The sequence below is a fragment of the Struthio camelus genome, chromosome 6 (genome assembly GCF_040807025.1).
Source record: "Struthio camelus isolate bStrCam1 chromosome 6, bStrCam1.hap1, whole genome shotgun sequence".
Lineage (NCBI taxonomy): Eukaryota > Metazoa > Chordata > Aves > Struthioniformes > Struthionidae > Struthio > Struthio camelus.
In genome coordinates, this window is record NC_090947.1 from 24,829,966 (window position 1) to 24,843,203 (window position 13,238).

Genomic DNA, 13,238 nt, shown 5'->3' on the forward strand with positions numbered 1-13,238 from the left:
CTTGGTGAAGGCAGAGGTCCTTGCTAGTAAGAATTTTCCTTGGTATAAAAAAAAAAAATTAAATTTACATAGCTATGTACACTGGGGAAATCCTTGCGAATTTGCAACAATCAGAGAGCAGCAGATTTAAAAAAAAAAAAGAAAAACCACGCACCTCCCCCAGTTTTTTATTTCCAAAAATCAGAGTTATAAGCTAAATAAATGAACTAAGGGTACCATGTAGTAACAATTACATTGCTTTCCTCTAGCTTTTATGTAAAAATGGAACGTAGGAAAAGGAGCTCTCTCCCTTTTTTCCTGGTGCATTGTTGCCTAGCTGTTTGAAGCCACAGACATCACCTGGCTTCTGAGGCAAAAGTATCTTTTAGGACACAGCTAGTTCTAAATCAAAGCATTGCTGGACTGACCTGATACTTCAGTCTAACTGTGGCTATGGATTTGAGAAGGTCTTCGTAGGATCTTCAGGGTTTGCTAGAGAAGTGGAAATGATTAAGGACTTCTGCTTGAGAATGATGAATCTTTTTAAGCTGGCATGGGTGAATTTCTCCATTATTGAATAAATACAGGAAGACTTAGCATTCTTGGGCTTCTGTTCCAGAGAAAAATCATTTCCATTTTTTCCTAAAATGATTTGTGGCTGACATGAACAATGTCTGTTTTTCTGTATCTATCCATTAGGAAATTTCTCATCTCTTTATGACCTCCTTTTTTTTTTTTTTTTTTTTTTTTTTTAAATCTCTTACCATCCTCAAGTGTATTAGTGCATTTACTAAGGACTTGAAAGCTGTTGTATCTCAGCTGGGATTAGAAGTATGTTTATACCTTGACTGGCTGTTTTTGAGGAAAAGATGGCTTGTGTAATGATTGGTTCAATATCAGCGAGAATTTACTTTCTACAGGAAAGTTCTAAAAAACAGAAAATCCTTTCAACTCCCTTTAAGTTGATCTTAAAGGCATATGTCTCCAGAAATATTGAGGTGTACATTAAGGCATATACCTCCTAGACAGAAGTGCCTTAGTGTACGCCTCAACGTTTCTGGGTTTCGTTGTGTCATGCAGTAATTAATATTGGAGATATCATTTACCTACTAAACTTAAAACTTACACTTACATGCAACTTACTTGTCATAAATCCTTTTTTTTTTTTCCAGCACACCTCTACTATTGAGCTATTGTCATAAAAAACAAAATACAACAACAACAACAACAACAACCCTTTATCTTTAGCATGGTAACTGTCACATCCTGGAGAGAATATGCTCAGTCTGTGATGTTTTTGGTGACAGAAGACAGTAGCAAATGAAGCAACTCATTTAGATCAGTTTCAGACTTTTTCCTCTCAGGAATCCTGGTCAGCACCCTGACTAATATTTAGAATATTTCTTAAATTTCTCTTAAAGTATTGACAAAGGCTACAACACTTACCAGTGTCAGCAAGTGACATTCCGTTTTCTCTTATTGTCCTTGTTTCCTGAATTGGTTTGTCCTGAAGACATTGCACTGCGCTCTCACTTTAGAAAAGAGAAGCCTGGGAAGAAGTGATCTATTGAAACTTATCAATTGTGTATTTTAATTTCATTAATTTATTATGTGCAGATTCTATGGAAAAAAAATCTGACCTCAGAGAGAGTGCTGTAACTTTGGGGAGAGTACACTTTGTTTTTTGTACAAATCTAAAATACTTCATCTATGACAACTTCCTTAATTATGGAGCACGCACCACCAAATTTACAACTGAAAATCAGGAAGGAGTAAGTCAGGAAACTCAAAAAGAGGAAGCCTGTTTGCTTTCTGCTTGTGCAGCTAGCTTTAAATGTGGTATGTTTTTATCTAATACCTGTCTTAAGAGGAAATTTTAAACACCAGTCAAGCGAGTGTAGTGTAAGCCACCAGATGGAGTCGTGTTACCGTCAGAAGTGGTTAGGCGTGGTAGGAAAGGTGTGTCTTACGTTTTTTCTTTTTCCTTTTGTAATATAAGTTGCAGGTTTTTTGGAGGTACAGGCCCAGCTTTTAAAATAAATCTATATGTTACAACTAGTAACCATTGATTGCAGTAGATAGCTGTGTTAAAGAACAGCACCAAATTACGTTTATACTTCTTGCTTTTTTATAATAAGATGTGTTTTAGAATTCATGTTTGGGCTAGGGAAAATGAAAATGTTTTTCTTTGCTTCTTGTTGCGATGTTTGTATTATCCTGAGTTGACAATAAACGCTACACAAATTTGACAATACTTCTTGTCCTTTCACGTTTTTCTGTACATCATAATCTGTATCTATTTGCCATATTGTTTCTTTGGTAAAGCTAAGGTAGCTAATTTTGTATGAAGCGTTTGACAACTAATTCAAAAACTTCTCAGTACAGTGCTTTATGACTAGGACAGAGGCAGATGATGCTCGGTTTGAACCTGTACCTGTAGCTGACCTCTTGGTTTGAAAATAAATGACATCTATGCCAAAAGCAATGTATTTAGGGAATTTCTTGTTGCTGTTGCACTCTCTTGATTACCTAATTCTTGTTTGTTTGTTTTTTTCTCATGTTCTTTTAGGATCTTCTTACACAAGCACCTAAAAGCATTTAAAATTTGCAGAATGAAAAGATGGCACAGGCAGTGCTGGTACCACCTGGACCTGACAGCTTCTTCTATTTCACCAAAGAGTCTCTTGCAGCTATTGAAAAACATATTGCTGATGAAAAGTCTAACTGTGACAAAGACGAGCAGAAGGAAGAAGGCGGTCATGAGGAAGATCATCCAAAGCCAAGTAATGATTTGGAGGCAGGAAAGACACTGCCATTTATTTATGGTGATATTCCTCAAGAAATGGTGTCTGAGCCTCTGGAGGATCTGGATCCATATTATATCAATAAAAAAGTGAGTTTTTATTAGAACTGTAAATAAAATACTCCCGTTGAACTATAAAGTCGTAAACGCTACCTAGCGTGGAGATAGTCAGCAGCCCTAGTGAAAGTTTTATACAGTCTGCGATATCATGTCAACTGATCATTCTGAATACAATAAAAATGTGACTGTAACTCTTAAGTTGCTTTTCTTTTAAGGTCTAAGGCTTCATTATGATGATGCTTTGAGTTAGTGTATTTTGTATTAGATGTCATTTAATTAGATGTTGAAGTATTCAACTTCCTCTCTCTTTGGCTTCTCTGTTCCTGGAGATTCTAGGAAACATAGCCGTTACCTGAGATATAGGCTAGTAAGAAGTTGTAATTGAGCATTTCTAATGAAATATGTGTCTTTTTTCAAGAATTAAATTGTTAAACATTAGAAGAATTCTTGCATTATTGTTAAGTCTGGCAGCAGATTTTCTTTGGACAAAGTGCTAATGCGTTGTCGTCTGTCAAAATGAACTACTGTCAAACATTCCTTGAAACTTCACAAAAATGTTTCTTCTACAAAAAATTAAACTGTGATTGACTTTGAGGTGGACAGAAAAATGTGATTGTTAGTGCTCACTGCCAGCTTCATGCGAGGTCATTTCTGTTAATTGGTAACAGCTTGTGTCACTTACAGGCCTGAGTTCCTTATGCTAGATTTTGCTTCACGACCACTGCACCAGTTCTGAGTGTGGTAGGGAGGACTTAATTTTCTGGCCAGCTATGTTTTTCCTGATGATTTTGACACCAGTTTACCAGCAAGTAACTTTTCCCTCAGAGGGACGTGAGGGCAGTACACTACGAGGGCAGTTTGAGGTTATATGCCCTCAATGAAAGGGTATTACAGTGGAAGGACTTTGCAGTTGCTGTACCATTCCTCTTAGAATCACTTCACATCTGTACAGATGCAAAGTTTTTCCAAAGATTATATATAAATGCTGTTTGTTTGTTTGATGTAAAACAAGATTTGTGGTTAAGAGTGTGAGTCCCTCGAAACCATATAAAAATAACGTATTCTTGTGGGTAGCTCCACATACATTTTTTCCATGGCACTGTCTTTGTGTGTAAAGACTAAGACTCTGCACTTCCAGTGTTTCGGTATTGTTATAGGTCCGTCTGATATGTGAAGATGAAATTTAAATTTATATACTATATATATACATATATATATAGAGTAATGTACATGCGTGTCTCTATGCTTAGCTCAGAGTTTCTTCTATAGATACGATGATAAAACAAGGAGAAAAGAGCAACGGTGATGACTTCAACAAGTACAGATCTTAGATGAAGAGAGGATAATGCTGTTATATGGGGTTGAGAATTGAAAAGCTGTTCAGAATCAAAGCAAAACTGAATTTACTTTTAAAAGGCCCTATAAAATAAAATAAGTAACAAATGCTCATTTTATTGTGTAAATTGCTAAAATGCTTGTTTGAATTAAAAACACGGAACAGGTTCTTGAAGTGAAGTACTGCTCCAGTGGATAGTCAACAGATTCATATCTTATATCTAAATAAATGACCAAATAGCTATATTATCTGTGTAAGAAGCTACTTAGTGGAAGCAGTTCTTTTAGCACTGAATGTTGAAAACTAATAAATAGCCTTAGTGAGGTTTTTGTTGTCTCAACACCATGAACTATACTGTCAAATGATCTGTTTCTTTTACAATAACGTATTAGAAGGATTCAGTGTTAAAACCTGCCTATTTCCAAACAACTTTTTTTTTTTTTTTAAGGAGAATAATCATAAAAAAACAGATCGAACTAAGATTTCATTAGATCACTGTTTGAATGCGTCTCTTAGTCCAAATCAAAAACGGTTGTTTAAATGGTACTAGTAATAATCTTACTGTAATGTTAGGTCGACAGTGAGGCCTTCAGAAAGCCAGGATAACTCTTGTCATAAGCAGTTTTAAAGTGCTGAAAGGGTTAAACACTTACTGTTGTGAGAACGGTAACCATCCAGAAATGAGTAACTAGATGCTCTTGTTTTGCACAGCCAAATTTGATCTAAAGTGTAAATAATATGACTAGGTTCATTTTTTCATGTTTAAAAAGCACCAGTCTTGAATTGTTTGTTTGTTTGTTTGTTTTCATAATTGCGTAATTCTAGAAAATGTTGAAATGCAGATTTGGTTTAAGAGCGCGGAGTCAGGAGCCGTAAGGTTTTCATTGCTCATATCAAAATTTAGAGCCTAATGTTTGCTTGCAGAGTTCTTCTGAAAATAAATGGGATAGCTTAGATCTGTGACAAGTGGAGTCTCTCTTTATTTATGGGAAGATTTATGGGAAGATCTTGAATTTTCTAATCTTTTCCTTTTTCTTTTCTTTTTCAAAGACATTTATAGTATTGAATAAAGGGAGGACAATCTTCAGGTTCAGTGCCACATCTGCCTTGTACCTTTTATCTCCTTTCAATGTTCTTAGAAGACTAGCTATTAAGATTTTGGTTCATTCATATCCTTTTCAAGTGATTTGTTAAAAGTTATTACTGGTCTTTTTAAATATTTAATAACACTGAATTGTTTGTTTTAGTGTTTAGTGTTCCTGCCCTTAATTCTTTTTCTCAAAATGAATTGGAGCTAAAATTCATTGCTTTAACCCACGGATTAAATTCAGAGGAAGAGATGCACAACAAGTATACTTCAGTTACAGTATTGTTACAGCCATTGTTATTAACATGAAACATCTTTGCATTGTTTATGACATTATTAATGCTATTAAAAGGATTTGTATCATGCCTGTTGTCACTATTCTATAGCCTGGAAAGTTCCCCGTGTTTTCCGTGGCAAAAATTCAGCATAAAAAAGAGTGCATTCCTTAACTGCAGTCAACGTTATTCAGCATGCTCATTATGCTCACTATTTTGACAAACTGTGTCTTTATGACATGGAGTAACCTTCCAGACTGGACAAAGAGCGTAGAGTAAGTATACTTAAATGAAAAAAAAAAAAAAAACTAAACCAAATCTTCATTAGCTAATTATTTTTAAAGGGCTTTAAAAATGGGCTTTAAAGGGCTTTAAATTAAGAGCCAAACCACATAGTTTTATTTATTGTTATGTACAAAACTAGTATTCTGCTTTTTCTAACCTGTCGTTTAGTCCTGGCTGCAACTCAAACCACAAGGCCTGCAGATTCTGTGAAAGAAAGAAGCTGTGATACTGTTAACATTTTGCTTGAACAAAACTCTAGTTATTGTTTGTAGTCAGAATGTTTGTACTTGGAATGGTTTTATAGTCTCCCTCTTGAGGTGTTCCTGCAGCATTTTTATTTTACTTATATAAAAGAAGAAAGAAAAGACGACAGAAAGACGGAAAGGGAATATCTATTTAAACTAAAAATACCGCTTTTCAGTGTGGGAAGGCTTTTTACAGCCACTATTTAACACCCTCATTTTCTTTAACAAAATCTGAAAGTGGAAAAGCCGGCCTCTTTAAAGAAAATACGTCTGCTGACTCAGCATTAGTGTTTGACGCTCTCAAGTCTGTATGGTCAGCTGTCAAGGAACTGTAGTAAATACTAAGTTTCGCTTAGCCACGTGTGGATTTTATTTCTTTAATGCTGACCATGCAGAAATTTTTATTCAAGCAAAAATACTTTCTTCTTGTTAGTCATGGTTATTACTATTTGTACAGAGTTGAAGTTTCAACGTTTTATATGCCAGAAACTGCAAAAATATGTTTCAATTACAAAATTCTGTAATTATGCAGAAGAGTGGTGGGAAAAACAATCATGTTTTATGTGATTTTGTAAGTGCCATTACAGTCCATGTAATAATTACTGATTTTGAGTACTTCTCCTTTATGACTGTGATGTTGTACCACTGAATGATATTCTTAAACTTTTGGTTGGATTATTTCTTCTAGGTATACTTTCACTGGAATTTATACTTTTGAATTTCTGGTAAAAGTCCTTGCAAGAGGCTTCTGTATAGATGATTTCACTTTCCTTCGTGACCCCTGGAACTGGCTTGATTTTGTTGTCATTTCCTTTGCGTAAGTATATAACTTCTCTTTAAATTGAAGTATCACAATTTTTTTGAACATATGATAATTTGTTTGAGTCATCGTAGCTCACTTAAAATGAGTTGTAATCAAAATGTATTTCAGCCTTTCCTGTTTTAATATTTTACAGTGATGTAACATACAGCAGAATTGGTATACCACCCCACAGTACGAAAAGAGAAGTCACTGCTAAACAGTTTAATAGTATTTAAACAATAAAATCGGGGTAATCCATTTCATTTTTCATTTGCATTCAATGGAAATACTTAAGCGTATGTTTCTTAGGGAAAACTTCAATGGAAGTTAAAGGAAAATATGAGTGTAAGTCTTCCATTTAAAGTTACCCCTTCCAAAAAAAGTCTGGATTACAGGTCCAGGTAAGTAGTGTACACTGTGCCTTAATTCTGAATAGCTGTGATTTAATCCTACAGGTATATAACAGAATTTGTAAGCCTAGGCAATGTTTCAGCTCTTCGAACTTTCAGAGTATTGAGAGCTTTGAAAACTATTTCTGTAATCCCAGGTAAGAAGTAAATGTGTAAAATGGTAGGCCCTCTGCGTCACCTCTGTTTAATTTTGTGTGTGCTGTCATTGTGTTTGTGTGTGGAATCCCTTACTACAGATATCTGACAGAGTTTGTGGACCTGGGCAATGTCTCAGCGTTGAGAACGTTCAGAGTTCTCCGAGCTTTGAAAACAATATCAGTCATTCCAGGTGAGAGCCAGGTTAAACACTGAGGCTGACTGAAATTCCACAGAAGCTGAATTCGTGTTTTTGACATAAGTATCCAGATGTTAGTCTTAAGATTCCTGTTTTTTCTAATACTTTAAAACACTCAGCCTCAGAGCTTAATTCATTCTTGCATGATAAACTGAATGATATAGTCTGCCTATATTTCCATTTCATGATGTCAAATGTTCTCTCTTTCACAGTAAGAATCAAAATTAATTATTTTTTCATTTTTCTTGTACTAATATGACTATTACCATTTATTGAAGGCATTTAGGGTTGAAAATTTCAATCTGTTTTAAAGCTGATTCTCTCATAAAGATGAAGGAATAAGATAATAAAGCATAGCATGGAATTGCATGATGTATTTATTATCTTAAGATGCCCATCTTCACCAAACCACCTCCAGCTGAACAGGGTGCATTAGAATGCACCCACTGAAACTACTATAATGCAATTGTATTTTATTTTTATTTACTGTTATAGAACCAGTATTTTGTGTTTTGGAAAAGGACACTGGTAAGGGTTTGGAGCAAGAGGCATCAAGAAGAAAATTAAAACTGGAGCAGTGTTTCTTTACATGGAGTTGACATGTACAGAGAGCATGAATCAAAGCATTACTTGTTGATTTGAAGAGCAAGTGCTTTGGAATGTGTGCCATTCATTCCCATTCATAGTTTCAAATTAATTTCCCATGAACTATGAGACTTATTGTACCTTTTTCCTTTGAAAAATATTTTAAGACTATTTTATGAAGCTGTGCATGATCTTTAATAGTGTCTTGAAGTAACTCACATTCTAGCTTAGGGAGATGTTTAATATTATAGTAAAAATCTGCTTTTGTTTGCAGGCTTGAAGACTATTGTGGGAGCCCTGATTCAGTCTGTGAAGAAGCTCTCAGATGTCATGATCCTGACTGTGTTTTGCCTGAGTGTATTTGCACTAATAGGGCTGCAGCTGTTTATGGGCAACTTGAAGAATAAGTGTTTGTTGTGGCCATCCAAAAATTCGTCGTCTTTTGAAAAATACTTAGCTCCATACTTTAATGATACAGTGTTTGATTGGGCAGCATACATTGAGGATGAAAGTAAGAAGTGCTACTATAACTTGCTAAAATGCGTCTAAACACACACGCGTGTGTATGTTAGATTACCATTAGATTACCATTTTATAGGACAAATCAGACTGCTAGAGCCTTAGGATAAAAAGTAAATAGGATCACAGAGAAGGGATTTTCATATATTGCACCCTGAATTCATGCTGATATTATTTTCTTTCTGGTAACTGCAGTTTGTAACACATTTATAGGTTTAGGCTAGCTTTCACATCATAGAAAGGACCTCCAGAGATCGTCTAGTCCAACTGTGTCACAAAAGCAGGTCCAACTAGAGCAGGTTGCTTCGGGCCTTGTCCCGCCAAATTTTGAATGTCTCCAAGGATGGAGATTTCGCAGCCTCTGTGGGCAACCTGTTCCAATGTTTGACTAACCTCATGGTAAATTATTTTTTTGTATCAGTACAGAATTTCCCATGTTCCAACTTATTCTTCTTGCCTCTTATCCTTCCATTGTGTGCCTCTGAGAAGAGTAAGGCTTCATCTTCTCTGCAGTCTTCCTTTAGGTAGTTGTAGATAGTATCAAGATTCCCCCTTACCCTTGTCGAACAAAACCAATTCTCAAGCTCTTCTCAAAACGCCACGTGACATATCTTTTGGATTATAAATAAAGCACGAGAGGGTAAAATAAATATCAGAGATTTTTTAGTTTAGATGGACTTTATTATTATGCAGAGGTAAGAAAATCTTTCATGTCCATGAAATAAAAAAAGCCGCTTGGCAAACAGAGATTCCAGTAGTTGGGGAAGAGATGATATTTGTCTGTTGGAATACCAAGGGGTATTGTTTTTTCACCAAGGGGAGTGACAAGGACGTCTGCGCCCAGATATTTTTTAATGGGTCTAATGTCTGTAGACTGAAGTGGTAACATTCAGGTCAGTTCAGAAACACATGGATTTTTTTATTTTCATCTTTTGAAGTCATGGCACCAGTAAAGTAGTAGTATAGACAGAACCATGAGATGTAGTAAAATAACTTCTACCTGCCAAAAATGTAATTCATTTTTATATGTGTGTTTGTGGTGGAGGTAGATTTACAGGGTCTTGCTAAGTAATTAATTGAAAAAGTAATGTATTTAAGTAATAAGAAATTCATAGAATAGTGGTTGTGAGTTTTCTTCCTCACTGGCCCTGAAGTGAAAGAAAATACAATTGTTTGGTGAGTTGTGATGACTCATAGTCCCTTCCTTTCTTAAAAATGAACTTAAAGTTCTCTGCTGTTTCCTATATCTTTAGATTTTCTTTCTGTACTTCTGAAATCTTGAAGTTCTGGAAATTCTGTGACTATATTTACATTTTCAATGCAATCTATCATTTTAGTTCACTTGTTTTGCTAAGAAAGGAAATGGAATGGTAATAGAGCCATATATCAACACTGTATGCAGCTTTGGCTGATATGCTGTAGACCAATTGTGAAATCTCTCTTCACAGACAGAATGCAGATTTTCCATTTCCTTTTTCCCATTAAGTAGCAATTGAAAACAAAAAGCATTAAAATCTCCCAGAATGTCAATTATTTCCTATGCTACAACCATTGACTTTGCTTGTAGTCTCTACGGAGTGCTTATGCAAGCAAGACAGTTCCATGTAATTATGTTTGTAGTCCTCCATTCTCTCTCCATTGTGTAAGTGGTTCCATCCGTTACAAAAGATTTGTCAAAAGAATGCTGGTGAAAATAAGAAATAATTTTCCTTGAGGAAGCTTATAGTTTGCTTGCAGGTCCCTTTTTGGGGGGCAGGTGTACCATAAGTAGGACAAGCCTCTAAGAGGACGTGGGAAGATACGGTGGATATGGGAAAAAGTGAGGCTTAGAAATGAAGTCTACTGTACAAGCAGTGCATAAGTAAAGTAAGCATGTCATTCTCTCAACTGTTTTTTGAAGGAAAATTACATCTCCTGGTGGGGGTGATGTGGAAGTCATTTTGATATTTTTGCTGTGATGAGGCCTGTGATGTGGTCTGTTAGAATTCAGGTCATCAAATGCAATATGATAGTGGTCTTGTGTTGATTGAGATATAAATCAATATGAACAGATTCAAATGAAGCATACCCTAGGGCTCTGGAAAGAGGGTGGGAAGAAATGAAATTAAGTCAAAATATCACAGGTCAGTATTTGAAGGAATATTTTTTTCTGTAACAAATTAGTCTTCCAGCTTCTGACATTTGTCATATATTACTGTGATTTGGTGTTGTACTCTTTTAGTTCAATTATTGTAATTTACCAGTGTTGTTTTCTTTAGGTCATTTTTATCGTCTAGAAGGACAAAAGGATTACCTGCTTTGTGGCAATAGCTCCGATGCAGGGTAAGATGCACTGAAAATTGCACATTACCATTTATCTAAACAAAATATAGAAATTATTGTAATTTTAAAAAGCTAATTTACCTAACTTTGCTATCACCAGTCCGTCGCCCTTCATAGTAAGTTAACACTTGAACTACTAAAAATATTAATGAGAAATACTTTGATGTGAATGTCCTTTAAAAAGTCTTATGTAATCAGAAAATTTCATTTCAACTGGTAGATCTTGCATTGTGAATGACTTAAGAGCATACTGCTATATCAAAGCTTTCCTCCTATTTCTCATCTCTAAAATAGGCAAATCAGCTCTTCATTTTGCTTGGGGAGTTATGACAAACTTTTGGGAAAACCTTCAGGATTCTTCTCTTTATGAACTGCATGCATGGCTCTGTCTTGGTCTCTCTTTGTAACAGAATTCTTTGCAACAGAATCACAGGTTTCTAGATTCTAATGATATCCCAGTCTATGCATTGCTCTGCGATGCTTATGTCTTCAAAACAGATATATTTAATCCATTTTGTAAACATGTCATGTATAGATATAAGTATGTATCAGATAATTTTATGTATGTCTGCTAAGTCTATGTGTGCATAAGCATTCATATAATATACACACATACATATAAAAATCTTTATGGTGGCTTTCTGTGGAGGTTTTGAAGGACTGAACCTCTGCTAGCCTTCAGGAATGGAATCACAACAGAGACAGTCTGCCTACAGTTGATGTCAATATTGGGTCACTACTATCAGAAGTGATACGTACAGTTTTAGGAGATAAAAGTATCGCTATGTCAGGTACTTCTTGTTTTGGAAGTGGTAGAATCTATTAATTCAACTTGACTAGTTCACAAACTGCCAAGAAAGCTGATATGCTGACAGATGAAATTCAGCATAAGATTGGACTAGGTCACATGCTAAAGTATCTGTATTCACTTTCTTTCTTACGTGGAAGTGTTCACCTTACGGAACCTCTGGGCTGAGTGAATATATTATTCCTACTAAAGAGGTATACGCGGATACAATTCAGACTGTGGGGAATAAGATTTATTGTGTACATAGTGGTGAAAAAAGGTTGGAGGAAAAATTTTTGTTTGTTTGTTTGCTCTCTTTTTTGACTTTTTTTCTTTGTTCATTTCCTCACTAATTTTTGAAACAGTATAAGCCACAAATGGCAGCCTCTTCACAAATTAGATCTAATGAGTTTCTATTAGAAAATCAAGATATAATAATTTAAAAACAATTTCAATGTTGCCACATTGCTTTGCATTTTTTTCCAGTAAATGTCCAGAAGAGTTTATCTGTGTAAAAGCTGGAAGAAACCCCAACTATGGGTATACTAGCTTTGACACGTTCAGTTGGGCTTTCTTGTCATTGTTTCGACTGATGACACAGGACTACTGGGAAAATCTTTATCAGCTGGTGAGTATGTAGCAAAAATTGTTTGTTGTCTTACTGGCCAAAAATCAAAATAAATGTGGAAAGGCCCTTTATATTAGCTACCGTTGGTATTGTTAACAATACAGATGATCTGTATTTCTCAAAGAAAGCAAGTTCAGTTACCAAACTGAACAGACACTTGGGCAGTTATTACAGAATCTCACGTGATTTCTGTAGAAGTGTGCAGGTTTTTCTGAACCTTTCTTTCATTCTTCAGCATGTGTTTCACTGAGTGCCCTATAACAAGATCTTCAAAAGCTTTAGTGCTGAGTTATAAAAAGGTCCTTGACAGCAAAATCTCAGTCTTAACTTTTGTACCTTGAATCCCATTTTTGGTAACTAAGAATACGTATCTTGGTACGTAGACTTTTCTTGTCAGTCTCTCATTATATGATATGTGAAAATCTGTAATAATAGTAACAGTTCACTTTTATATTATTATTATTGATTATACCATCTTTAATACTTCTGGTTAATCCGAGAGGAAGGCAGGCTAATACAATTTTTGGTACTGAAGAATCTAAACTGTGAAATAAGTGTGTTTTACATTAATTACTCTGACTCTATTTCCTTCTAAAGATTATTAGGCACTAAAATAGGTTCCTCTCAAAGCAGCAAGTTTCTTAAGCATGCATTTTCTCACTTAAATGCATGTTGCCTTTATTTTGATTGCATTGTAATTTAGAAAGCATGTATAATTTATTACAGAAGGAAGAACAAGTCCTACGTAATACAGTTGTGCACTTTTCAAATTCAGTAAATG

The 13,238-nt window shown here is 35.2% G+C and overlaps 1 protein-coding gene across 29 annotated transcripts in view; it reads left to right on the top strand.

Moving 5' to 3' along the window:
• The window catches only part of LOC104144940 (sodium channel protein type 2 subunit alpha), a 166,164-nt gene that overhangs the window by 112,900 nt on the left and 40,026 nt on the right, over window positions 1–13,238 (top strand). For 27 of the 29 annotated variants that reach the window (XR_011141929.1, XM_068948726.1, XM_068948728.1 and 24 more), the window contains 8 exons: window positions 2,549–2,872; window positions 5,229–5,346; window positions 5,725–5,815; window positions 6,759–6,887; window positions 7,519–7,610; window positions 8,476–8,712; window positions 10,979–11,042; window positions 12,316–12,457. Coding sequence is in view for 28 of the 29 variants with exons in the window: in XM_068948726.1 (XP_068804827.1) it covers window positions 2,600–2,872; window positions 5,229–5,346; window positions 5,725–5,815; window positions 6,759–6,887; window positions 7,519–7,610; window positions 8,476–8,712; window positions 10,979–11,042; window positions 12,316–12,457 (1,146 nt within the window). In the remaining variant the exon portion in view is untranslated. The other 2 variants (XM_068948742.1, XM_009676212.2) reach the window with 2 other exon arrangements.